Source organism: Numida meleagris, chromosome Z (assembly GCF_002078875.1).
Source record: "Numida meleagris isolate 19003 breed g44 Domestic line chromosome Z, NumMel1.0, whole genome shotgun sequence".
Lineage (NCBI taxonomy): Eukaryota > Metazoa > Chordata > Aves > Galliformes > Numididae > Numida > Numida meleagris.
In genome coordinates, this window is record NC_034438.1 from 10,790,940 (window position 1) to 10,818,504 (window position 27,565).

The 27,565-nt window shown below is 38.2% G+C and overlaps 1 protein-coding gene across 29 annotated transcripts in view; it reads right to left on the bottom strand.

Annotated features, from left to right (window-relative positions):
- The window catches only part of PRLR (prolactin receptor), a 203,920-nt gene continuing 176,983 nt past the window's right edge, over window positions 629-27,565 (bottom strand). For 28 of the 29 annotated variants that reach the window (XM_021379337.1, XM_021379338.1, XM_021379340.1 and 25 more), the window contains 10 exons: window positions 25,344-25,513; window positions 20,219-20,382; window positions 19,180-19,321; window positions 17,559-17,691; window positions 16,132-16,301; window positions 14,746-14,915; window positions 13,101-13,245; window positions 12,181-12,280; window positions 10,003-10,072; window positions 629-9,369 (listed from right to left, as the gene is read on the bottom strand). In XM_021379337.1, the coding sequence (XP_021235012.1) occupies window positions 8,362-9,369; window positions 10,003-10,072; window positions 12,181-12,280; window positions 13,101-13,245; window positions 14,746-14,915; window positions 16,132-16,301; window positions 17,559-17,691; window positions 19,180-19,321; window positions 20,219-20,382; window positions 25,344-25,513 (2,272 nt within the window). In that variant the 3' untranslated portion in view covers window positions 629-8,361. Of the gene's footprint in view, window positions 9,370-10,002; window positions 10,073-12,180; window positions 12,281-13,100; window positions 13,246-14,745; window positions 14,916-16,131; window positions 16,302-17,558; window positions 17,692-19,179; window positions 19,322-20,218; window positions 20,383-25,182; window positions 25,301-25,343; window positions 25,514-27,565 lie in introns of those variants that run through there. The other variant, XM_021379348.1, reaches the window with a different exon arrangement.

Sequence of the window (27,565 nt, forward strand, 5' to 3'; positions counted from 1 at the left end):
GTACTCTCACATTCTCAAACTTCTTCAGTCAAACTTTACTTGTGAAAACTCACAATTCCTGAATTTCAGTGATAATTTTCTTAAAAAAAAAAACAACAACAACAACAACAAAAACCAAAGCTATAAGGAAACTGGAGTCTAAAAGTTGTGACCATGTGAAGGAGCCTTCTGCATTAACTCTGTAGTTGCCATGAAACCTCAAAGTCTGACTGTAGATAATAGCAACTCTCACACTTCCCTTCAGTTCTGCCTTCTCTCCCACAAGTTTGGATCAGGTGAATATACTGCTTGTTTCATTCTCTGAAGAGAATTTTCACTAGGAGTGAAAATTAACATGAGTAAACCAACCAGCTTCTCTAAGAAGTCAGAAGTCCTTCCTCATCACAACGGAGATTCTTTTATACCCAGGTTTGGTTGCATGGAAGTACATGGCTCTTTCAGCACATGCAGTATGAAGTCTCCTGCATGCTCAGTGCGTTAAACAAATCTATCACTGGGCCTTCAACTTGTGGAAAATGTGGGAGCTTGTCCTAAAAACTGTGCCAGATGTCTGATTTTTCTTTTTTCCTTGTTATATATGATAGAATTTCTATTTTTTTTTAGGAGGAAAACTAGAAGATTTTGTGAATTCTATTCAAGAGCTTTTATTAAATTGAAATGCGAACACCATTGCAAAGAGATTTTACAATGACAAAATATAGAAAAGTCACCAGAAAGCTACAGACTTCAGTAACAATATTGATCTTACAAGTGAAACCGCTAACAGATTTTATTAAAGCCAGCATTTTCAATATTAAGAAGCTTAAAAAATACATCATTTTAAAGCATTTTCCTTCTAATACACTTAAAAACAATGAAGAATTCCTGAGCAACTATTTTTATACCAGTACGTTCCAACCAATGTACATACTGAATATGAAATCTACTTTCTCTAATTTCTTAAATTTTTGAAATTTACAAAACATTTCGGTCCGGTTCATAGAATAACTGTGCTTCAAGTCATTGTGCTGCTGAAGTAATGACGCTACAATAACTTGAATGTTGCAGACTGCACGCAAATTCTGAAAATGTAATTGAAAAAATGCCTAGCTTTCATTGCAAGCATAAGAATGAATTCCTTTACAGTAACATAAAAAAATAAAGACAAACAAAACTTTAAATATTGGACAGGCTTGCTCTTGGTTGGGAAACATGTTGTTTATTGTGCATGTTATACAGAACAAGCAATTTGTTTTACACGTAAGTTTCTTTAAGAGGCCTGCTGCCACTATCAAAGACCAGGAAGTTCCAGAGACTTTCCCCTGCATTTAACAGCATGCCAGAAATTTGAACATATGCAATTAATTAGTGACTCTTGGTATGTTTTTTCTGGGCAGTACCTATTCAGAGTAGGAACCCTGATATTGCTCTTTTACACACTGACTCAAAAAAAATTATATGAAGCACAATATAAAGATTTCAGAAATTCAGATGGTGCTGAGTATCTCTGAGAAATATAATGCATTTACAAAACTGATGACTGTGTCATTCCAGATGAAGAGTGTATTTGTGGTCAGAATTAAAAATTGCTTTACAAGATGAAAAATGAACAACAGCGTAGCAGCCCAGGAGATCCTTTCTCAGTATATCTGAGTAATAGTGCCCTCTTCCTTTTGGAATGATGGACTCAGGGATGAGAATTCAGAGTATTCTACAGCATTATGAATATTAAAGCAGACTGTTTGACATCATAATACTTTCACTTGTATTCTGCAGAAAAATCTGTATTCCTAAACATATATAATTTTCTGTCCTACTCAAAGGATACTTTCTACTAGCGACATCTACAAAGATTTCCAGCATCCTCTAAACATTCTACTCAGTGCTATGTCTTTAAATCCAACCATTACAATCCTCGTAGGAAATGAAGTGAAATCTGTCCATTTTTACTTGTGTCAGAATGATGTGAAGGTACTCAGCAGCTCACTAAAATAGAAGCAGCATTCTCCAAAGAAAAAATTATCAGATAAAGACATAGACTAAAACAAGCAGCACCACAGAGTTGAACAGTGTAACAGCTCTTCTGAAAATAAAAGATGTGAAAAAATCTTCCTTATTTCTAACTTCTCTGTGCACCAATGTTGAGCACACACCCAGTTTTTAGCCTATCAGCACAGCAAGAGGCCACACAAAAAATGCAGACATTTTTTGAATTACTTTTGACATACATCATCTCTCTTAAAAACTTATATTAAATGGTAGAAATGTATTTTAAATCTGTCTTGGTAAAGCTCAGAATTTATCATGAAGACATGGACTTTGTGATAAAGGAAAATGTTAATGATTATCATATATTGTCATATATGTTAATATTGTCACAGGTACAAACTAAACGATGCCCAGAAATGTCTAGAGACCATTTACTAGTATCCACAAAATCCTTTATCTCATGGGGCTTATAGGTCATTTAATCAGTAGAAGAATGCTTAAGAATGTTAAATGTATCTGTGAGACACTGTAAACTGATAAATAAAATTCATCTGTAAAAAAAAAAAATTTGAATTTTCTTTTAAAGACAGTGTGGTACACTTTATTTTTTTGAATTTTTCCTTAGGAATGTAGGAAATGGAACACCAGATTAGATGAGGGGCCTGTCCCTTCAAACATGGTTTGCCAGGGGCCAATACCAGATTATTAGGAGAAAATCCTGTAATAAATATAAACGGTGACCAACTTTCATGTATAAGTCTTTTTCACCTTTTATGTAATAGATGATCTGTAGCAGCCAATTTCATCTTACCAACTGGTTAGCTGTCTTCTCAACCGCAGTCACCATCCTACAGCGTACACTGTGACTGTACACTTCTGTTCTGACACATGCAGCAACCGCGTCCCTCCTCCCATCATAAAGCTCTCTTTCTTTCCTCATACACAGTGTGTTTCTGTATTCCATTTACCCTTAATCTCCTGCTTGACATACACAGGGAAGATGAAGAATGTCCCTTATTTGTTTCAAAAGGATTTTCAAGGCTGAGCCACAAGATTTTTCCAGCTCTGTGTAATTCAGTCAGTCCTTCCACACCACTATCACTGGAGTCTGAAGGAAGTCAGTGACTTGGTTTTTAGTATGTGTTTTGTGACAGTTGAAAGCAGGGCTATTCTCCATTTTCGCTCATTCATGAACAGTTTGAAGATTTACTTCTCAGAAACTCAACTGAAAACAGGTCTTCCTAAATAGTAAGTGCTAATAAATGCTTAGTTCCATAGGTGGGATCCAGAATCAGAGCATCTCTAAGAACTCAGCTTGCTCAGTCCTAGTGAGTTGAGCACACAGGCAGTAACCAAAAACAGGGAGGGGACTGATGCTTTAAGAAAATTGTGGCTGCCAAGCTGGTCAGTATGGCTTTTCCTACAAGGTGGAGACTTCTTCATTGTTTTTTTTTCCCACATAAAAACTTATTATTTAGCTACGCATCTCTAACATCCTATCCTAGTACTACTACAGCGACAAAACTAACAATTTCATGACAAGCTGTTTGTTAAAAACAATTTAGACATTACAAACACAATTTTTTGAAATAATTTGCAGTTTGACACACAGAGGAAAATGCTTGTCTGCCTTTTTAAAGGGAGTGGAAAAAACCCACAAAACATCTGAGGTAGTGATTCTTTAAGAATATGGTGCCTGATCTCATTAAACTTTCATTTCATTTGTCTTTATGGCTTTGTAGAAGATGTCTACTATTCATAAACTGGTTTAGATGACTTTGGTATTCTTGCCCAACACTTTCAAATTCTTTACAGTTGATGAGAAATTGGCAAACACATTTACAGGTTAATGATGTGAACTCCACATAAACAGTGCTTCAGAGATAACAAATAAAATGGTTCTTATTCACTTTTAACATCTGCTGTTACTACACTTTAAATATTCATATGACATTTAAAGCAACTACAGATTTTCCAGCCATCTAAACATATACACATAAACAGATACATCACAGAACTCACTGCTTTAACATAAACTAATTAGCACTATATTTTTGTGTTTCAGTTTGTTCCATAAACACATATATCCCCTTATTAGTATAACTTAAGGTCAGTTGACTACATTTTAACTAAATAATCCTTTGTAGTTACAGAGTATCATCAAGAGCATTCTTCAAACCTTCATTTTATGTGAAAGTAAGTTTTGGCAGCACATGTCCACTTCAGTAAATCAAATTTCTTTGAGTCAGGAACATCATATTGAAATCCTAGAATTGTACATCAAAGATGTCTTTCCTAAAAGAAAAAGTCTAATTCAAAAAATTAGAATGAGTTATATTTCTCAATACTGAAGAAAACTGTTAATAAAATTATTCTGAGGCCAAAGGAAAGTTAATTAGTTAAAATATATATTAAAATTTATGAATTTATACAATTAATTACTTCTGAAGAGCCTTTTATGCCTTTTATGCAACTGAAATTTAAAAGTGTCACATTTAACACAAAAAAAAAGTATTCAAACTTCACTCAAAGTCAGAAATTCGGTGCAAGACGTAGGGGGCTAATCCCAGTTCCTGGGGTAAATTCTGTTACATGCTTAACCCCTGTATATCGAAGGAGGTGTCAGGAATCTGTTATTACATAAGGGTGTATCATAACTTTGCAAGAATCCACTGTGTACAACTGCTATAAAATCTCCTCTATTTCATAATAAAAAGCTATTCCTTGAAGAGTTGTAATAAAAAATAATGTTGCAAAAAAGACAGAATGAAATATTTCAACACCCAAAGGCCCTCAAACTTAGCTGAAGATTATTCGGATTTTACAGAATTTTATTCTCTCTTGATGTGCAAAAGTTCTGTAGAGATGTTCAAGGCCACTTTTAGAAGGTGTTACTCCCACCTGGGAAGTAACAGGTTGTTTTGGACAATGAAAGTGCATCCAAAGGAAAAATAATCCAACCACACATTTGTTCAGCTTAAAGGATGATGTATGTTAATGAAAAATGTGTTCAAGTCATATTTAGCTAGCAGATTCTTCAAAAAGCTTGGCTACTTCCAAGCAACCAAAAATGTGTCGTTATCACTCTGGTAGAATTCCTGACTTCACAGAAAGACATGATGTTTTGGCATCATGAGACTCTCACTGGCAAAGCTGGGAAAGAATTTATGCCCCACAAAGTAACTTAAGCTAGAGCTATCTTGCAGTTTCAGAACTAATATAGGGCTAAGCATAGAAAAGCTTTGACTCAGTTTTCTTTCTGATGGAGAATCTGTGAACTATTGGAGGGGCCTTCTTTTTAATACCTTGCAATCCTGTTTTTTTTTTAATGGAATAGAACGTTTGTTTGTTTGTTTGTTTTCTTCTGGCAACTTAGAAGGAAAGCTGATCTTTTGGGTTTTATGAACTCAAGGTGTTAAAGTTAATGATGTTCCTGGGACCCAACAGCTGCAACAGAATTGGACATACCCCACAGTATTAACACAGCCTACATTTTTCAATTTAAGCAATGTCAATTCAGAAAATATTTTTGAAAAAAAGATTTAAATTTTGATTTTTAGACTAGAGAGCCATACACTCTGATTAGATCAATCTAGAATAGACAAACGTACTAACAGTCAATGGAGTTTAGAGTATCTCTTCCTGAAGCAGAAATGGGTATTTTACAGGCAAATCATGGTCGAGACTCTAGGCCTGTAATAAAAACTAGGCACACATACAGATACTTTCAGTTAGGCAGGACAAATAATAGACTTAAAATCTGCTAAAAGTTGTATCTGCCTGCCTCTGATCCAAAGTAACCAGCAGAATAGCAACAGCCTGCTGCTGACACCTTATCATATGCTCTGTAGCAACCCGTATATGACCCAAAAAATGCACTACAAAAGGAACATCTTTAGGCTGTAGTTTGGTAAGATTCTATAGCTTCTATGCATCACCAGAGGGATAATAAAAGGCCTGCAGCACCACATCCTTATACATGCTGTTAGGAGTAGAACATAACTACTTGGCCCAGGCATGGCTATCTGTGTAAGAGAACATGTCTTATATGGATCAGCAATTTGAGATTCAATCAGAAAAATGGAGCACTGTCAGAAGGAGATAGTACACTATCAGTTTAAACACAAGGACACACACATATTACTGTCCTGCAAAACATTCCAGTTTTGACTGACAGCTTGATAATTTCTTTGCAGTACTTAATATTTCTAGAAAATCTATAAGATATTCTACAAATGCTACAGTAAAATTGTCCTGTTACCTATAACTATACAAAATTTTATGCTTGGCTGCTCTCTGAAGTAGCCACTTCGTGTCTTCAAGTGCTAAACTGAGTGGCTGAATTGAGAATTTAAGATCCAGAACATCCAAACTGCCCTGATCAGCTCTAGAAGCAGGCAGTACATTGCAAGCAGAGTCCACAGACTCTGCATTTGATGCCTAACGTAAATGTTGCAGTATCCCCAACACGTGTTTATATACACACAGATAACTAGTTAAAATCTGAAGTCCTGCCAGTGAAAGGACTAGACAGCTTAACAGATCTGTATTTGAGCAGTTCCATGGCATGGAAGTATAATATGAGAATCTGATTTGCCAAAGTAGATGCAGCCTTCTGTAACCTTCAAAATCAGAGAATCTGTTTTGTCTGGCTTTGCAGAAGGTTACCTGATACTTCAGGAAGGCTGGCTCAGTGCAAAAAATCATAAAAAGCTAGAGAAAATATGAAGCTGTACAGGAAGGACAAGAAAGAAGAGAGCTCATCTATGGTAAATATACTTTCCATAACATGTACAGTACAATTTTGCTTAACTTATGCTTCCAATTCCTCCTGAAGCTAGTGCTATTTGCTAAATACTTGACCCAGTTTTAATCAGCCATTACTTGTTCATGCTTTCCTGAAGTAAATTAAACTTTTGTTTCAAGAAGGGCCATAATAAGTTCATAGTGATTCCATTATCATTTTGATTCTGCCTTCAGTTACACATGGTAAGAAGAATCTGCAGTGTTTCCATTGCTGTTCCTTGGGCAGCTGTCTAGCCCAACTACATGGACTCTTTTCTCATTCCCATCACTATTTCAGCAGAGCACTGACTATGAGGTTATGCCTTATATCCTGATTGTGGAGGATGAATTCCAGAATTCATTTTGGTAAGTTCATTATGACGAGTCTATCTTCAAACTTTCCTTCCCAGCTCAGATAAAAATGTACACAATGGCTAAGGATGCAGGTGATCATGACTGACAGAGTACAAACTAGCTGGGAAAGAAGCTTTACTCTCAAAATCTAGATTCTATTTTAATTTTATAATAACAGTTGGTAAAAAAAACATCTGAAATAAATAATTTACAATTCAAATAGTAATACATCAGCAATATATTAGAAATATACTTTAAAAATTACTTCATATTCTTAATTAGTATAAAGTTTAATTTTATGCTTTGTATAGAAACGGCAGCTTTACTTGTTAACTCTGTTTCAGCAGAAGGAAACAGAAAAGTTGCTAATTAGCAAAGTAACATTGGGAAATTAAAAAATATTATATTTCACTTTTTTTCTTCATAATAGAAAAATAGCCTTTAAAAATACATTGTTAAATGTATGGGATTGTACTAAACTAGAATTTTATAATATATACAGTAAGGCAGTGTATCAAATAGTGTCCTGCTATTTTTTTCATGGTTGGTTTGATTGGAATAGGATGCAAAGTTTTCTGTCATATTGTGAGGAATTAGTTATTTTACTGCAGTTAGTTAAATATATTCTCTTTCATATGTGATTTTTTCATACATAAGAGCTTCACTTTTCTTAAGAATTGAGAAAGAATATAAAGAAAACTTAATCTAATGTTACAATACATTCAGAAAAAAAAATACATTGTAGATCAGAGTGTTACTGTGTAATGATTTATCAGATTGAGAAACTGCTCAGACAATTATGGTGTACCAAGCCATAACAATCTCAGTCTTTGTTGAAACTGGAATATTCCCTTAGGTTTAATCATATAACAGAAGGACTGCAGAACTGAATAATTAATTCACAATATATTTTTCACGGCATATAATACCATTTCCACATTTCCTTCTGTAAGAAACGTGTGTCAGTGATCCAGGTTTTACTTCTATAATTATGACATCAACCCACAGTTTATTCTATTCTTTACACAATACACATAGAAGGGTATTTTTTTAAGGAACTATGTACTATGTGGTTTTGTTTTACTGTATATAACTATTAACAAAATCATATGTAAATCACAGACTTGTCAGCTAGGAACAGGTACAAGCTACAATTGTGATGTGGTAGCATAATCTTAAACGATAGCATCATTATACTGATTGTATTTGATTCATTCTGTAGCATTACCTGACGAAGAGTGATCCAACTTTTTGTTATTTAAAGGAGGGCATAAATGAGGATGGGTCCATGTACTCTGATCCACTACTTTCTCTTTTGCAGTCACTTGGAGCTGTCAGACAGTAGCTCATGTTTTTTTCAACTTGACCTTGTTGAGCGTTCTGAGATGTTTCTTTTGCAGGTTCTTGAGACACAGGTGTGTGCAGAACTCGTGAATCTGGCATTAATACTAGAATATTATGGTCCATAACTGTTGAGACCTTTGTGTATTCTTTGCTGGTTCCTGAAATAGTGTATTTTTCAGTCTTTCCACTATTTTCTTTATGTTGCAGTAATACTGCTGGCTCCTCGTCCTGTCTGACTCTGTGAACTTCTACGTAATCCATGAGTGCAGCATCCAAAAATGGTGACTTTTCATTAGATCTGTTTTGCTTGACCTGCACTGTGGTTTGCTCGGTTTTGCAATGCAAATTCTCCACCTCTCTTTGCTTTTCCATGTCTTCAGGTACCGTTTCAGTGATAGAATATTGTGATTGATGCTTTTCTTTATTTTCCTCCAGAATTGCTGCAACATTCATATTTGTGGTACTCAGTGTTATCTTATGTGCATCTACAATGCTGTGATATGCAAACACAGGAGGCTGATTATTAGCTAACTGATCTGCAGGCCATGTGGGTGATTTTGCACCCTCACTGTTAAAAAGGAGTGTATTTCGTTCTGAGGCTACACACTGAGCTTCCCAGCTTCTTTTCCCTGCTTTCTTTTCTTGAGCTTCTCTTCCATCTTTTGTTTGAAGTGTTGATGGATGGGCTTCAGAAAGCAGAGAAGGGCTATCACAGCTCCCTCGTCCTGAGTCACTGTCTGTTTCCTTGGGTGTAGTTTTTACATTTTTACTGGGATGACCCTTGTCATGACTTGGCATAAGTTGCTGATCCTCACTGTCCTCTACTTCCAGATACTCTATCAGTAGTTCCTCACAGTCTGATGTTGGAGGGAAACCGTGGCAACCAAGAGCACTCAATAGTTCTTCAGATTTCCCTGTCTAAGGGCACACCAGATAAGATAATGCTATTTCTTCACTACTAACATTAGGGCTTATTTGACTAGTACAACTATAAACAGTTTTCATATTTAACATGCAAACACTTTGTTACATCTCTAGACCTAAACTGAATTTATGCTACTGCAGAAAACAGCAAAAGAACAAGAGAACTTCCCCTGAGTTCCCTCAGCAGGGAGACAATCCCAGCCTGCACGTTTCTATGATGGAACAACTGGGCAGCTTCTGCAAATAAGGGCTTCAAAGGTTTGTCAAGAAGGAAATGGAGGAGAATGACAGATCAGCTATGCCCTTGCCTCCTCAACATGGCAAGAGGCTGTGGAGAATGATTTCCATAGGAACTCCTTAGGTCACACAGGAATTAAGATCTTGCGGTGCCCCAGGAAGAAACTGCAATTACACACCTTGTCATCAAATGTCCTACTACTTCTAGTGCCAGGCAAAACCATACCTCATACATAACCTTCCTCATGATCAACCTGAAAGTTTTGCTTATTTTTAACATTGATTACATTAAATCTGTTTTATACTTAATTATGGTAATTATTTTTACTGTTACAGAATCTGGAAAAGTAAGTAATGGCAAATTCTTTTGCTGTTAACAATGGAACTCACCTCTAACAGATGTGTATCTATACCTTTTATCTTTGGTCCTGGAACTGGTGGTAGGATAAAAGTTATCATTCTAGATAAAAGAAAAAAACAACAAAACAGAATAAATACAGAAGATATAAGTATGGGCCCTCTCTTACCCACTCCATCTCTTTCATGTGTGTACCAGTGACGTAGCAACAGGAAGCCTGAGGTCTATCAGAAGAGAAGTCGGGACCCCAGGGAGACAACTAAAGGAAAAGGATGACTAAAGAAAAAAGTTCAGCAGAGTTGCCACTGTGGACTTGAAAAAAGCAAATCTTAAGCTTCTCAGGGAGCTAGTTAGCAGTGTACCCCAGGAATTTACTCTATAGAAATAGAAATGGATATAGATATAGATGCAGATATAGATATAGATATAACTGGTTGCTTTTAAACAACCAACTTCTAAAAGCCCAGGAGCAGGCAATCTCATTGTGTTGCTAGTCAAGCAAGTGGGGAAGAAGACCAGCCCAGATGAACAAGGCAGAAAAAGAAATTCTACTATCTCTGGAAGCAAAGTCAGGCTTCAAAGGAACAGAACAGAGCTGAAGTTAATGTCTGCAGAGAGGAACCAAGAAAAGTCAAAGTTTAACTTGAGTTCACATTGACCAGTGGGGTGCCAGGCAATAAAAAAGACTTTTTTAAGAATTTCAACAGCAAGATGAAGTCAAAGGAAAACACTGGACTGATACTTTGTTAGTTAGTCACCTAGCAATTAAGGAGGAGAAAGAAGTGGAAACATTGAATGCATTTTTTTGCCTCAGTCTTTAATAGTAACAACAGACCTCGGTCTGCTCACACCTTACAGATAGAGAACCATGATTACGGGAGCAGTGACTTTCCATCTGTGCTCACTGACATTGCAAAGGAATAGTTCTATCAGCTTAACACTGGAGTGCCTGATGGGATTCCTCTGAGAATGCTGATGGAGTTAGTGGATGCTGCAGCTGGACTCCACTCAACAATTTACCAAAGGATGTGGGAGTTAGAGTAGGTCCCTGCTAACTGGAAGCTAGCCAAAGTTATACCCAGCTATACCCATAAAAGCATGGGAGAAGACCCAGGTTAGTCTAACCTCAGTGCCTGGAAAGATAGTCCAGAAAGACACTGAAGGTGAGTTAAAGAACAAAGCTGTTATCAGACACGGTCAGCATGGGATCATGAAGGGAAAGTCCTGCCTTAGTAACTTGATCTCCTTCTCTGATAAAGTCACTTGCTTGGTGGATGAAAGGAAAGCGGAAAACAATCTTTTTGGATTTCAGCAAGACTTTTGATACTCTCCCTTATAGTATCCTTCTGGACAAACTGTCCAACCATGAGACAAACAGGCTCATAACACAGTGGGTGATGAACTAACTCAACTGTAGAGCTCCAAGGGTTGAAGGGAATAGGGCTACACCTAGCTGCTGGCCAGTTACTAGCAATGTTCCCCAGGGCTCAGTTCTAAGGCCAGTCTTTTTCATTTATATCAGTGGAATGTATCCTCAGCAAATTTGCCAATGGAACATGCACTGTAACTTAATCACTAACTGAGCTAGTTGGGCACAGTCCAGGAGGACTAGTGGGTCTCTATGTACATACTTGACTGTTACTTGACTGGTACAAAACAGGCTTTATGATGAATGACTTCTAATTGCTTTTCCATCAGCACTTTCTCTCTCTTTGCTCTACTCGGACACTATCTTTGCTAGCTTGTACAAAAGATATAAACCTTGTCACACATTTCCCTTTCAGTACAATGTAATAATTTATTAGGGGAATTGACAGACAGGGAGGCAGAAAGACTAAATTCATCATATAACCCTATTCCCTCTAGGAAAGTAGGCCAAACCCATAATGTGCATCTTCAGTAGGAGCAGGAATACTTGAAGTGATATCTGCTAAGTACTTGGTGACTAACTGGGATGGTCAGATCTAATACCAGTTGTCTTTACCAGTTGAGAATTTAGTTTTTTATTTTTTGGTCTGTTTTCACTAAAGAACAGAAATACTTCTTTATCAGTTGCAAATTTAAAATAATATACCTGTAATTTAGGCTATGTAATTCCCTTATAAAAAAGCACAAAACCTGTATGAAAGTAAATCAAATGTTAATAGCTTATTTTTGGAAAAGTTTGATGAAATTTACAACTCCACAGAATGATGAAATTTCTGACTCACCTGTACCCTTTTAAAACCATTGTCCAGCTCATGATTAAACATATAAGAGACGACAAGACACCCAAGATGATCCACACAATCATATCTTTTAATCTGAAGTCTAGGAAACAAATGGAATTATTTGAGGATGCATCTAGGAAATACAGTCAGAATGCAAAAAAGTATCAAATTGCTTTTATTTGAAAAAGTGGTTTAATCTTCCAAATTTGGTATTGAATCTAGAGGCCTCCACTAGCATAGACATATCTCAATAACGACTGCAACATCTGGTAATTAATAGACTTTTTATTAATAGCATTGTGCAGGAAATAAACTCTTGTGAAAAAGGTATAAAAATGCATGAAGATGGAAATATTTTTCACAGTAAGTTACAGCAATTGGGTTCAAATCCACTTGAGCTAACATAAGTAATTTCATTATCAAATACATATGTAATTAAATGTTGGGTAGAATGATGTATGACCATATGTTTTTAAAGATATCTATTTTAACGTGACACTTTTTCCATTGAGATGTTTATTTTGAATTTGTTCCAAATAAAGCATTAGGAAGAGCTGTTACTGTCTGCAGGCAGTCACTCTGTTGTCTACCTAGCAGTCTAAATGAAGTTATTATCACTCTTTTTATTAAAAACTACCATCATGAGAACAAATGTAAGTGAGGCAGTAAACAGAAAGGATACGCTTTAAGTTTGTAAGAAAATTGATTCATCTATTTGACTCCTAAGATTAATGAAGGGTACAGCTAACTGTCTACTATGGTGCAGGAAAGCTGAGAATTCAGTTACCTTAGCAAAGACATTCCTGCCTGTCCTAGGAAACTATGGGATGTCAATCTGTAGGGTGCTACTGACAACCAACAGAAGTATTACATGAACTTCCATGAAATAACAGTTATTGAAAGGGTGCATGGCTACTCACCATTAGGAATCTGAATAAAGTTTTCTGAGCTCCATTCACTCCATGATCCATGGTGGTCTGGTTTGCAGTGAATCTGTACAATGTACTTCTTTCCTGGATTTAAACTAAACATTTTATATTGTGTTTGCTGTCCAACAAAAATAGTCTGAAAATGAATTGAAAATCATAAAATCCATACAAAATCAAGATATTTTTCAAAGAAAATCATAGCTAGTTTAGTCCTGATAATCAAGCTGGGAAGATACCAGGGATGCTCTGAAAGTAATGCCTCCTATTTTATGATGTTGGCCCATGATGTCAGAGCCAGATGTTGATGGAATGCCAGTAGAGGTGGAATCTTCCCACTAATATCCTGTTACATTTTGTTGCTGTGTGACAGATAGCAGCAGAAGGGCAGTCTGACAAAATGGAGTCTGATATGGAAATGCATGTGAAGGAAAGGTGTGATGCTGAATTTCTCCATGTGGAAAAAATGGCACTTATTGACATTCACTGATGTTTGCTGAATGTTTATGGGGACCAAACAGTGGATGTGAGCACAGTGAGGTGGTGGGTGTGTTTCAGCACTGGTGACTATGGGCCACCTCCACTGGTGCAGATTTTTTACAAGCATGGCATGCAGGCTCTTGTTCATTGCTGGTGAACATTTATAGATAATGGTGGTGACTATGCTGAAAAACAGTGGTTTTTAGCTGAGGATTTGCTCTACCAAATAGTGTTGTTGTGCTCTCTGTATCTGTTGTAGTTTCCATGGAAAAAAATAGGAAGCGTTACTTTCAGTGTGACCTACACAGAACTGGGTATCTTCCTCATAACTGTTACACAAGCCATCGAAGTAACGTTACATTTATTTTACTTCTGTAGTTCAGCTTTCTAACACAATGCAGTGGTGATGATATCTGGCTCTGCTGTAGTGTGCAAATTAAACTGCTATAAAGACACATCATGAGCATATGACAAGTAGGAATGAATTGTGGTAATGGTGGAACCCATAGTGGTGAGAACTGAAAGAGCCAAGAAAGAACAATTGGTGAAGAAACTGCGGAAGAAAGAAGGAATGTGGAGCAGGGTAGTAAAGAGTGGATCCTGCAGTGGCCAGGGATCTGCGATGTACAGTGGAAGACGGAAGGCAGGAGGGCTGGGTAGTTTTGTAGCAGACAAAAAGGCAATACAGCCAAATATCAACAGCAGGAGCCTTTAATTTGTCCTCTGCTTCTATGAGTTGCAGAGACAATAATTATTAAGTGGCCATAACAACTATCACCTAATGGTTTTTTGCACAAATGTAAGTGATTTTACATAATGTCATTAAGCTTTCTTTTATATAAGAAGTATTTGTGGTTGAGAACAAATTATCAGAGAAAATAAACCTAGCAGAATGAGAGCTAACAATTTAAACTATTGTGTCAATGTGATTAATACATAACACCCACAATTGAAAATAAGTACTTCATCACCTGCTATCACACAACAGCATCTGAGATACTAGTTTCCTCAACAGGAATATGTAGAACACAGAAGCACTGCTTTCGAAAAAGGATGAATTATTCCATGTGCCTGCTTCATTATAGTCAGGCATGGGACATAACGAACAAACTCTAACTGATCAAGTAAAACTGCAAGTAAAAACTTGCAAGATCCTTACCTCCCACTCCTCTCCTTCTTCAGGCTTTAGCCGCAATTCATACTCGAGGGTAAGCCATCCAGATCTGACATCAGCCAGTGGAGGTGGAGACCATGTCAATACCAGATATGGTTTTCTATTTATTGGATTTTTTAATTCTAGAGTTATATTCACAGGAGGATCTGGCTGTACTGTTAAAATAAGAGAAATGCATCTTAGGAGGAGATATGAAGTGGTATGTGGGGCAAATTCCCACCTCCGTTGGGTGTAGTAACTTGGAACTGGTGGAATACAGGGATCAAGAATTTCCTGATAAAGTAAATCATTTATGAATTTGAAGAAACTGAGAACACTAAATATGTGGAGTTCATATTGAAAATTGCCTGAATCATTTACCACCTAAACCATATTTTTTTCACATCACCATTTATTGTTGCTGTTCCCCACACTATATTTCAAAGTTAACAGAAGCAAAGATAACATCTTTAATGCTGTGTTATAAAAGTTGTTTTGTATCATAATCTTATCAAAAATGGTGTATACCATTAGGGATGCTGAAAACACAATTTAAATGATAAAACTTGTCCCCTTCCATCTTTAACATTCAGAAAATACAGCAGCATTATCCCAATGTGCATAGGCAGACATACTTAAAACAGTAATACTAAAGTCCTGTCTGTACTTCAAAAATAAAACAAAATGAAATGTAGGTTTCTGCCAGCCAGGCTTGCAGCTACCTCAGTTCAAAGGCACAGCTTCTGCATATAATGCATGTGTTTTACCACTGTCTGACGCAAAGTTTCACCAAGCAAGTGGTCAGGGCATAGCGGTAAAACATAAAGCCTTTTTTCCACGAGCCCTTTTTCAGTTATCAGGTTCTCAGCAGCCACATCCTTGATAGCAAAATCATTACTGGCAACAATGTTCTTTCCCTTAGAAAATAACCTAAATACTTGTCCACAGTCACTTTGTGGAAAAAGTCTGAGAGAAGAGATTATCAGTACATTGCTATAAAAACACTGATTCAGCTCCTCCTGGGAAAAGCAAATTTCAGAAAAACACTTTCAGGTAGTAAAATTCAAGTGTTATTAGTTAAAAGATCAACTTGAATTCGGTGATAGAGAGGAAAAGGATTTTAGCAAGATGATGTTTCTTATGGCTGACTAGAGGAAATACGTGGATCCAATAAATGATTATCTGAATACAGTTTTAAAGCTTTCAGCACTTCTGGCCTTCAAATGCTAGAAGGATGAATTTTGATTTATTACTACAACAGACAAGTTCTTATCTGTTCTTATATATTTTTAACTTGGGCATACTACAGTCTATGAGAAGAGCTGGAAGAAAAAATATTTTTATCAAAACCCATAACCTTGAATTGATTGGTTCAACAGAAAACACTCTTACCTATGTAAGTCACATCCACATAAAGAGGATCAGAGCTGTTACTTCCTATTTCATTGGTTGCCCTGACAGTAATATTGTATATGGTCCAGAAAGAAGTGTGTTTTTTATCAAAGTAGCAGGAATTGGGGCCTGCAGTTCTGTAATCTGGACATTCATAAACTTGTTCTTCTCTGAAATGAAAGAATCACAGTGATTACAAAGACTAGAACACCCGACTGTTTACAAATAGTTGCATTTGTTGTAACATTGTTTAGGGCTGGGTTTGACTCTATATGCCTGACAAAGTGAAGGAAATCATAATACTGCTTTCACACTAAAGAACAGTTGGAGAACCCAACTCTTCTACCCCAAAACTAAGACTATAAAGCCTGGGGAGCGCAGGCTTCCTGAACATGCAGTAGTAGCTAGTAGAGTGCAACCGTTACTTTTCTGAATGCCCTTGTCTACTACATAGCCCCCCACAGTTTCAGAGAGCCATTAAGTGATTGCTACAGTCCTAACCCATCTGTTAAAAACTGACAATTTCCAATGTTCATTTCACATTGAAATTAATTCTGCCCACATCATATGCTTTCAGAATCTATTTTGGTCTTCTACCACCTGTTCCCCAAAAACATATGATTTGTCCTTGTCCTCCAAATCCACTCCCAAGCTTCCCAAAGAAAGCAGCAATAGGGAAGAAAGTACAGGGAGAACACCTACCAGTTTTTTTCCAGGATGCTGTGAGGCTTGATAGTACAAAAGTAATGCCTTTGATACTGCCAGTGTGCTAGGCAGCCAAGAGGGCAAACTGCCTTGTGGGGAACACTGAACACAGCACAGCCAGCAGTCAGAAGAGGTGATTTTCCACTATATTTAGTGTTGGTGTGCATCTTAAGTTTTGTGTGCACTTCTGTGTTCCACAATACAAAAAGGATGCTAAGGTACACAACAGGGGAGGTTCAGACTGCACATTAGGAAAAACTGTTTACCATGAGAATGGTCAAAGCCTGGAACTTGTTTCCCAGAGAAGTGGTTGATGGCTGTCAGTACTGAAGAGGCGTTTGGATAGTGCCCTCGGTAACATGCTTTAACCTTCAGTTAGCCCTGAAGCAGCTAACTTTGGTCATTTTTGAAAACTTTATTCCTGGGGCTATGTAGCCAAGGAGTTACACAGCCATGCCTTTGCTTTGCAAACACTGTTATGCAGTTCCTGCACCACTGCAACTTTTAAGGCAGTTTACCTACGCCATTACTATTCACAGTAATCTGAAAAACCCAATGTTATAAAGACTTCCTCTTTCAACCTTAAACATGTTGTTGCTAGTACTATTCCAGAATATGTCACTTATACAAAAGCCTGACCTATAGAAAACCACATCTCTTAAATGCAAAAATGAGTCAAGCTTAATTTTCTGATAAAACACTAACTATACACAGCCTCTTACCCTTCTTTGCTGTAAAGTAAAGTGTAGTTAGTAGGATGCCCACCATCTAAACCGGGTTTCCACCAACAGGTAAATGTTTCCTTTTCTGGAGAACGGCATTTTATTATTGTAGGCTTTTCAGGAGGTGACTGTCCTGCAAGAGATACATGAATGAAATAATTAGTAAGTTTAATGCATTAAGTCAACCCCAGAGTTTATAAAACAGAATCAAAAGGAGCACTAGAAAATACATTTTTTTTTTTCCTACAAGGCAAGAAAATATTTTGCTTCATTATTAGCACAAGAAAGAAATGGTGTTCAGTGGTTATTGCAGCAGCCTGCAACTTCAACCTGGATTCAAAACCCTTTTCCACTGCAGCTACACTGAGGAACTATGTTTCTGTTCCCTGTCTGTGGCTCTCCCCTGCATTCCAAATCTGAAAAGGATGCACAATACTGTCATACCAGGTTCTATAAAATAATTTAAAATACACTCTGCTACTCAATCCATCATCTAGATTAGCATTTTTTTCCTTCAAAAATGTATTTTAAGATGCTGCTGATTATTCCAGAAAAGAATATGCTGTCACTCGTTCTGGCTTTTACAGGAAAAAAATGAAGAATTTGTTTGCCTGTGTGTTTACATCCTTGCCAGTAATTCTCTTCTGAAGTGTCTACGCTGAGATGACTGAAAAGACACAAAGAAGTAGTTCTTGTATTTCCTCCTACAGTGGCGTTACGCTCAGAACTCCGTCTACTTGCCTGATTCTTGCCAAGCAATTTGTAATTATGTGGATTTCTGATGATGTTATTATAGACTCAAGAAAAGCATTTGGGCAAAAAATAGGGCAGAGGAAGATGCTTAAATTTTGAAGAGTTTGATGCTAGGCAACATTCCAATGTGCTTGAAACATTTGTAATTATGTATCCATGGCAAAATATGGTCTTATTACATTAAAATATATATTTTCTATTATTTAGAGTAGGGCCATTGCTTTTCCAAATTTACAATTGCCTAGAGCAGATCCAAAGTGGGACATTTAAAAAATATTTGTCTGTTAAGAGCACTTCAGCAATCTCCATGTCAGATAATGAATAATACAGTTAGTGGTAAAAGAAGATTTGAGGCAACCTGGAGAAAGTGTCTGATATCAAGAAATGAAGTCATAGATATTTAATGTCCCAACAGAATACAGATAATTACTCCCATGTGATGGTAGTTGCTATGTCATGCTCTGTTACGCAGGGCAAAGATTTTAGACCAGTTGTTAATGAACAAATGAGTGACTCTTACAGAAGAACCATTACCTGGTATCTTTAGTTACTGGTGAAATCATCATCACGATTTTTAAGTGGCAGGACGTGACCAAAAAACTAAGTAAGCACACCTGTATCAGAAGTTATTCCTAGTAAACTCTGGCCTGTTTACCATAAACAGTTTTGCAAGATGCTAAGTGGATCAGCAAGACCAAATATGTAGCTACACACAAAATATGGTAAGATGCACTAAGTTGTTCCTCCAGCACTATGAAGCGTCTGTGTGAGGAAGCAGGTTTTCACGGCTAGCATTTAGGTTACTTTTTGCAACACTGAACTACTTATATTTTAAACACAGTTAACAGAACAATAATCACGCACTCACCTCTGGGGATCAGAATGTGTCTCTCAGAGCTCCATTCACTCCATTCTCCAGGGTCTAATGTGCAACGGACCTGAACAACATACCTCATGCCAACATTTAACCTATTTATTTTGCACTGTGTCTGTACTCCAACAGATATTGTCTGGAAAAACAATCACAAATTAGGCCATTTTAACAAATAAACCATCAGGAAGTATCACTGCCTTCTGAAAGGCAAGAGTTTCAGTTACATATTTGCTAAGATGTTAATTACAAAGAAGTAAAGCTAGCAACTGAATGAACAGAAAAGCTCTTCAGTGACACTGCGATCATGATTCTTGAGAACTGTAAACTTCCTAGTAAGTTAATACTCCTTCAGATCCACAATGCAAGGAACATTATATGTTGTCCAACTCACAGATGATCCCTCTGCTTAACGCTTCTTAGATGCTAGTTTTAAAGGCTCACTGTTAAAACATCTTACTTAGGCCCTTTGAGTCTCTCTTTAGAACTCCTAGGCAAGTAGCTTTCTCCATCTGTAAGGCAACAGCAATTTAGGTAGCACTGAGGCCATATGAATGTAACATATGCATTTAGAAATTTGTAGGTGTCTTTTGAGTGTCTAGTATTGCGATTTATCTGTTGCATTGCTGATTCTGACTTTTGATTGCATAGTTAACTGATTTCTCATTAGTAATACTTTAATGAATCGTTGAACTGCTTTGATCATGACTTTGCTTAACGTTTACGAACTGAGCAGTCTCTTACTGTGATACTCAGCAATAGACATACTGATGAAAATCACTATTACATATTCAACCAGTGGGCTAAATATATTTATTTATTTATCATTTTAGTATATAACATTCTTAGGGTAGTTATGCAAATACCATGGCCTTCACTCTCTACAAACTATGACAGAATTTTTCTTTCTATAATGATATTTCTTTACAGTAATTCTGCTATCCTTACTGAAACTAAGATTCTTATAATACCTGTTAAATTCTGACAAGAGAACTCTCTGAAAAGCATTTGTACATACAATATATCTTTCTCTTACCTCCCACTCTTCCTTTTCCTCAGGTTTTAGTCGTAGCTCATAGTGATATAAATAATTAGAGCTGGCATCAGTTAGGAGAGGTGGAGACCATTTTGCCCAAAGGTACATTATATTAGCAGATCTTTTTGTTTCTAGAGTGAGATTCACAGGAGAACCTGGCTGAACTGTACAAATGAAAAGTTTGCCATTAATGATTCAATTTTCTCTCTGAAAAGGTACCTTCTTTGTGTTTTTTTTTCATCACAACGATGGACAGGGTTGCTGAACAAAGGGCATGGAGTTATGTAATAGGGATCACAAAATTAATAAAACAGGGATTAAGCAAGGTCATCTCAGCACTCACAGGTTAGCAGGGAAATGCCAGCATTATGGAGAAATCCCTAAACACTTTCTAAGAAGACAACATGCTGGGGGTGCCCGTTACATGCCTGTACACTAATGCACACAGTATAGGGAATAAACAAGAGGAGTAGGATACCTGCATATGGCTACATTCTCATTGGGATCATGGAGAAGTAATGGGATGGCTATCATGACTAGAATGTTGGAAGAGAAAAACACAGGCTCTTTAGGATTAACAGGCTGGGGGGACAGGGAGAGTGTCATCCTCTATGTCAGTGACAGCTGGAGTGTGTGGAGCCCTCCCTGAGGATGGATGAGGAGATGACTGAGAGTTTATGGGAATACATGGCTAAGTGAGGTGACCTTATAATGAAGGTGACCTTATAGTGAAAGTCTGCTACAAAGACTGGGCAGATGAGGCCCTCTACACAGAAGCTGCCTCATGTTCACAAGCTCGTCATGTGGGACTTTAACCAACACGTATGTCTTGGAGGGACAATACATCAGGACATGAGCAATCCAAGAGGTTCCTGGAATGTGATGATGATAACTTCTTCTTCCAAGTGATAGAGGAACCAACAAGAAGAAGCGCTATACTGGACCTCATTCTCACCAACAAGGAAGAGCTTGTTGGGAATATGAAACTCACAGACAGCTTTGGCTGCAGTAGCCATGAAATGGTGGAGTTCAAAATCCTTAGGGCAGAGAGGAGGACACAAAGCAAACTCACAAGCATGGACTTCATAAGAGCAGACTTTGGCCTTTTCGAAGGTCTGCTTGGTAAGAGTTCTTTGGGATAAGGCTCTGGAAGGAAGAGGGGCCCAAGAAAGCTGATTAGTATTCAAAGATTGCCTGCTCCAAGCTCAAAAGCAATGCGTCCCAAGAAAGAGGAAGTCAGGCAAATTGCCTGGAGGCCTGCGTAGATGAAGAAGGATCTCCTGACCAAAGTCAAACAGAAAAAGGAAAACTACAGACAGTGTAAGCAAGGACAGGTAACCTGGGAAGAATACAGAGACACTGTCAGAGCATCCAGGAATGGAATTAGGAAAGCTAAAACCCAGCTGGAATTGAATCTGGCCAGGGGTGTCAAAGACAACAAAGACTTCTACAAGTACATGAGTGACAAAAATAGGACTAGAGAAAATGTGGGCCCCCTGCTAAATGAAATGGGAGACCTGGTTGAACAGGACAGTGAAAAGGCTGACTTACTGAATGCTTTGTCTCAGCCTTCACCAGAAAGACTGGCCTTCAGGAATCTGAGGTCCCAGAAGCCAGGCCAAAAGGCTAAAGCAAGGAGGCTGTGCCCTTGGTGACAGAGGATCAGGTCAGGGAATAATTGAGCAAACTAGACATTTGTAAGGTCATAAACTCTGATGTGATGCATCTGTGAGTGCTGAGGGAAGTGGCAAATGTGATGGTAAGGCCTGTCAATAATCTTTGATCCATCAAGGCAACCAAAATAAGTGCTTGATGTCTGGAGGAAATGAAGTATCACTCCTCTGTAAAAGGGCAAGGAGGAGGACCCAGAGAACTAAAGGCTGGTCAGCTTCACACTGATTCCTGGGAAGGTAACGGAATAGCTAATTCTGGAAACCATTTCCAGGTACTTGAAGGGGAAGAAAATCAGAGGTGGACAGTGGGGATTCAATAAGGGAAAGTTACACTTCACTAGCCTGTTATGCTTCTGTAATTAAATGACCAGCCTGATGGATGAGGGGAAAAGAGTAGACACTGTCCTCCTGGACTTCAGTAAGGCCTTGACACTGATCCCCATGAGATCTTAGAAAAGCTGTTAAGGTATGGGCTGGAGGAGCAGACAGTGAGGTGGATCAAAAACTGGCTAAACAGCCAGGCCTACATGGTAGAGGTCAGTGGTGTAAAGCCAATATGGAGGCCAATAACAAACTGAGTTCCCCAGGGGTCAATACTGAGCCCAGTTCTGTTTAATGTAATGATCTGGACGATGGTGCAGAGCACACCCTCAGTAAATTTGCAGATGACAAAAATCTGGGGGAGAGACTCACCAGAGGGCCATGCAGACATCCAGAGGTACTTCAACAGGCTGGAGACATAGGCTGACAAATATCTCATGTTAGTCAATGAGCAGATTGCAAAGTCTTACAGATGAGAAGGAACAACCCAGGTTCCAGTACATGGTAGGGCCACCCAGCTGTAAAGAAATTTTGTGGAAAAGGACCTAGAAGTCCTAGTGGACACCAAGTTGAAGAAGAGTCAGCAACATGCCCTTGCTGCTACAAAGGCTAAAAGTATTCTTGGGTATATTAGACAAAGTATTGCCAACAGGTCAAGAGAGGTGATACTTCCCCTCTGCTCAGCACTGGTAAAGCTGCACCTGAAGTACTATGTCCAATTTTAAACCCACAAAGTAGAAGAGAGACACTGACATGCTGGAAGGAATTCAGTGAAAGGGCCACCAAGACGATGAAAGCCTTATCCTGTGAGAACAGGCTGAGAGCTGAAACTGTTCAGCCTACAAAAGAAGAGGCTGAGGGGGGAAATCTCATAAATGTGCTTAAGTACATCAAGGAGGGGTGCAGACAGGATGAAGCCTGGCTGTCTTCACTAGTGCCCAGTTCCGGGTCAAGAGGCAATGGGCACAAACTGGAGAACAAGATGCTCTGTCTGAACATCAGGAAGTGCTTCTGTACTGCACAGGTGATAGAGCTCTCATACAAACTGCTCAGAGAGGTAATGGAGTCTCTTTCAAGATCTTGAAAAGCTTCCTGGACACGGTTCTGGCTACTTGCTCTGGGTGTCCCTGCTTGAGCACAGGTTGGACCAGATGGAGCCAGAATTCCCTCTCCACTTGTCCTGGCTTTAGGTGAGACAGAACTGATTTTAATTCATAGTGCCTGCTATGGTACTGTGTTTTGGCTTTAGGAGAAAAACACTGTTGATAACATTGTAGTGGTTTAGTAGTTGCTGAGTAGTGCTGCACAGAGCCAAGAACATTTTAATTTCTTGTATTGTGCTGCCAGTGAAGGGGACTGGGGTCCCTACTGGGCACAAGGAGCTGGGAGGGGAAAGAACCAGGACAGCCATTCTAAACTGTCCAAAGGCATATTCCATACCATATGGTATCATGTGAAAAAAATATAAAACTGAGGGAACTGGTCAGGGAGGCAGCTGCTGCTTGGGAACTGTCTGGGCATTAGTCAGCAGGTAGTGAGCAATTGTGTTGTGCACAACTTATTTGTAAATACATATAATTATCATTAGTATTGTTGTTTTCCTTTCCTCTTCCTTTTCTGTCTTAGTAAACTCTTTTTGATGTCAACCCATGAGATCTACTTTGTGTTATTTTTCCAATTCCCTTCCCATTGTCTTAGTTTCAGCGGGGATAGAATTGCTTTATTCAGATTCTCTGGTACGATGCTGTTTTGGTTCTAGGAGGAAAATAATGTTGATAATACACCGAAGTTTATAGTTGCTGCTAAGCAGTGTTGTACAGAGCTAATGCCATTCTCAGTGAAGGGTCCACAATGCTGGGACAGAATCAGGACAGTTGACTTAAGCTGGCCAAAGGGATATTTCATACTGTATGACATCAAGCAGAAGGAGTTTGGAAGAGGGTGGGAGATCTTCTGTCTCTCTTCCACGCTTGCAGGGCTAGCTGGGCAGGGGGAAGTTGCGAGCAATTCCTTGTGCATCACTTGTTCTACACATTCATATACACACACACACATATATATAGTCATAACTGTTTTCCTTTTCCTTTTCTCTATCTTAGTAAATAGTTTCTATCTCAATCCACAAGCTCTACTTTGTTTATTTCCCATTTGATTCTCTCCACCATCCCACTGGGAAGGGGAGGAGTGAGTGAATGCCTGTGTGGTGCTCAGCCATCCGCCAGGTTAAACCACAATACCTTTCCACTGGGAGAGGGAAGTGAGCAAATGGCTGTACGGTGCTTAGCTGCCTGCTGGGTTAAACCACAACACCACCTCAACCATTCTATTGTCTTTCTGTTATCTGTTTTGTAATTCGTTATATTAATTTCAGATCATTCAGCCCCTCTATGAAGGTATAGTACATTAGCTTTTTTTTTGCCTTTTCTCCCTAATGATGTTAACCGGCTACTGATTTATGACAGTATCAGCAAATCTTACACTTAACTCTGAATTTGTTAGGCTAAGGAAACAGAAATAATAATTTCATTCAGCCACTCTTGTAAAACGAAAATGTCAGATATTTTGTGGCAAAAAAGACTGAGTACACTGTAGAATATGTATGCAGAAAGCAGAACGGAGTTAAGAATATGAAATACTGCATAAAACAAACAAAAAATGCAAGGTGCTTAGGCAATTATTTTTACCCTTCCAAGACTGCAATGCCAACAACCAGAAAGATATTTACACTGGGAAAACTTAGTCTGGAACACTTCTGACAGTTTGACCTAATTTGAAAGTTTTATAATCTGCAGTGCTAGGAGCCTACAAAACTGTTTAGACTCAGCTGAGTCTAAAAGAAATACTGGAGGTATAGACTACCTATATTAGAAACTGGAGCAATTTTTCAGCCACAATTAAGACAGTGCTAGAAAATGCTATTACTTGATTTGTAAGTAAAATGCAGTTTCCACATACATTAGAGGTACATACTTCACTTTAGATCATCGGCAGATAAACACTCCTCCATAGCAAGTTTCATATCATGAGGAAAGAAATCTTTCACCACTACTTGTTCTTGGATTAAAAAACAGATACGTCTCGAACTAGGTTGCTTTTTTTTTTTCTTTTGCATTTCATTCTTCCCTTTTTACCTATGGAGGTCACATCCACATACTGAGGATCCGAGCTGTTACTTCCAATCTCATTCGTTGCTGTTACAGTGATATTATATGTTGTCCACGGATTAGTGTGGTTTTTATTGAAGTAGCAGGAATTGGGACCTGATGTTCTGTAGTCTGGACATTCATAGATTTTTTCTTCACTGAAATAAAATGATTTAAAAAGTTCAAAGTTTAGGAAATGAATCAAAGTAGACAATTTTCTAGTAATGGCTGAGGTTCAACAAAGAACTTTAAAATGTTAAACTTTAAGCCTATATATAATCCCATCTCTGGGAAACATTTCAGTGAATGTCAAATGCTATTACCATAAATGCTTCATTGACTCATAAGCTATTTTTACTGTAATTGTTCAGGATGAAAGTTTTTATCTGCTTTTTTATACATAGGAATATATTGCCAAAAGAATGGAAAAAGAAATTACCAGAGACAATACAAGGCAATTTAAAAAATGTTTAGAAGCAAGTTAAAAGTCAGGTACTAAACACTTTATCTAATGAAGGAAAGTTGCTAAATACCTTCTTTACATACTTTCATTGGAAAGTAACCTGATGGGCCCTACAGCAGAAGAGTTTTACTAATTATTTTGTTTTCAGTTATGAGTTCATTTATCTGCTTTTGAATGTGAGCGTGGCCATGTCTCTTACATATTGTCTTAGGAATCTTCAGCTTTTTTAGAGGAGTGTTTTGTACTCATTAAAGCTGAACTGGGTGATGTACTCAGACTTTTTCTAGGTGTGAAGAACTGCAGAAACACAAAGCATCAGCTCAGATGGCTCAGGGGTACACTTCAGTCCCATTGTCATGATCTATACATGACCACTAACAAGATCTTTCAGTGTCCATGCAGCTTTGTCCCACTTCACAAAGCAAAGACGAATGAATGTAAGAGGACTGCACCTAAGACAACAAGCTAAGAAAGGTAACTCTGGCCTAGATCTGGAGTGCTTGGCAACACTTAGGTTTCAGCAGATTTAATAAAAATGATAAGCATCTACATCCATCTCCTAGCAGGACTCCTCTGGGCTGCGACAGGTATGATGTAAAATGCTCATAAAAAGTTCCACTCTGATCAAGATTGAAACATTTGGACTTTCATAAAATAAAAGTTCTACAGATATGTTCACTGCAGATAAGGAAAGCATCATCTGTCTCAGTTCATTATTGACTGTGGTAACTTCATTAAAAGCTGTATCCTTATCAATAAATACAAGTGATTTGGAGTTGGTTTAATTTAAGCAGGGATGTCTGAGGCTTTACCTTATCTATTTTGAACCTCACTGAATTTACTCAATAAAATGTAATCTCAGCTTCCCTGCTTACTTGTACATATCATGAAACCTCTTTTTAAAGGATGAAAGGGTTCTTATATTGAGAAGTATGGGTTAAGCAAAGTAGCTGAGCATATGCACATTCTGTTCTTAGATGGTATGAAGGTGTCACAGATTTACCAAACCAGTATGTTTTGAGATGCAATACCCACATCTGATTTTACCCCATTTTGTAAACCACGAAGTTGGCTATGAATTCAGATAGGGAAGTCTCCAAAACAGATTTTCTCCAGATGTGTGTTAGCTCCTTGGAAAGCCCTGAGGGCATCACCAACCCTTATTGTAATTGCCCAGCCTTCCCCACTCTACCTTTGGCCAAGACTCCATTCCAGCCCACAGCAGCAGGGCCCATCTCCAGCTCCATGCAGTCTGAACAAGGGCCCCACTGAGCTGGCTTTGACCCACGAGCTGACATCCTGGCCCAACCCAACCTTGGGCTGTTCCCATCCCCAGGGTTGTGCCCAATGCCTGGGGCTGAGGTTGCCCCACCGCCTACCCTGCTCCCTTTCATTGGGTGGGAAGGGCCCTGGCTAGTGGCTTTGCTTTGCCTGCCCCAGGGAAGCTCCTGCAGACCCCAGCCCTCACAATGCCCTGATGCTCCCCTCCTCAGAGAAGCATGCCACTCAGTTTAAAGCTGTGTGCCTCCTGATAAGAGGAAAAATTACATTTTTCCCAGAATGTGTTTAGACAAGGAAATTTCAACTCATCTGAACTTTATTAGGGGCAGGCTGAAGGTTTGGTCCTGGTAGCAGCAATGTTTTTTTCACCAAGGGAAACCATTCATCTTGTATAGTCCTTGCTGGTTATCTGAGGTTTCATGGATTCATAAAAAATAGCTTTCATAAATTAATGTTATCAGTCCCT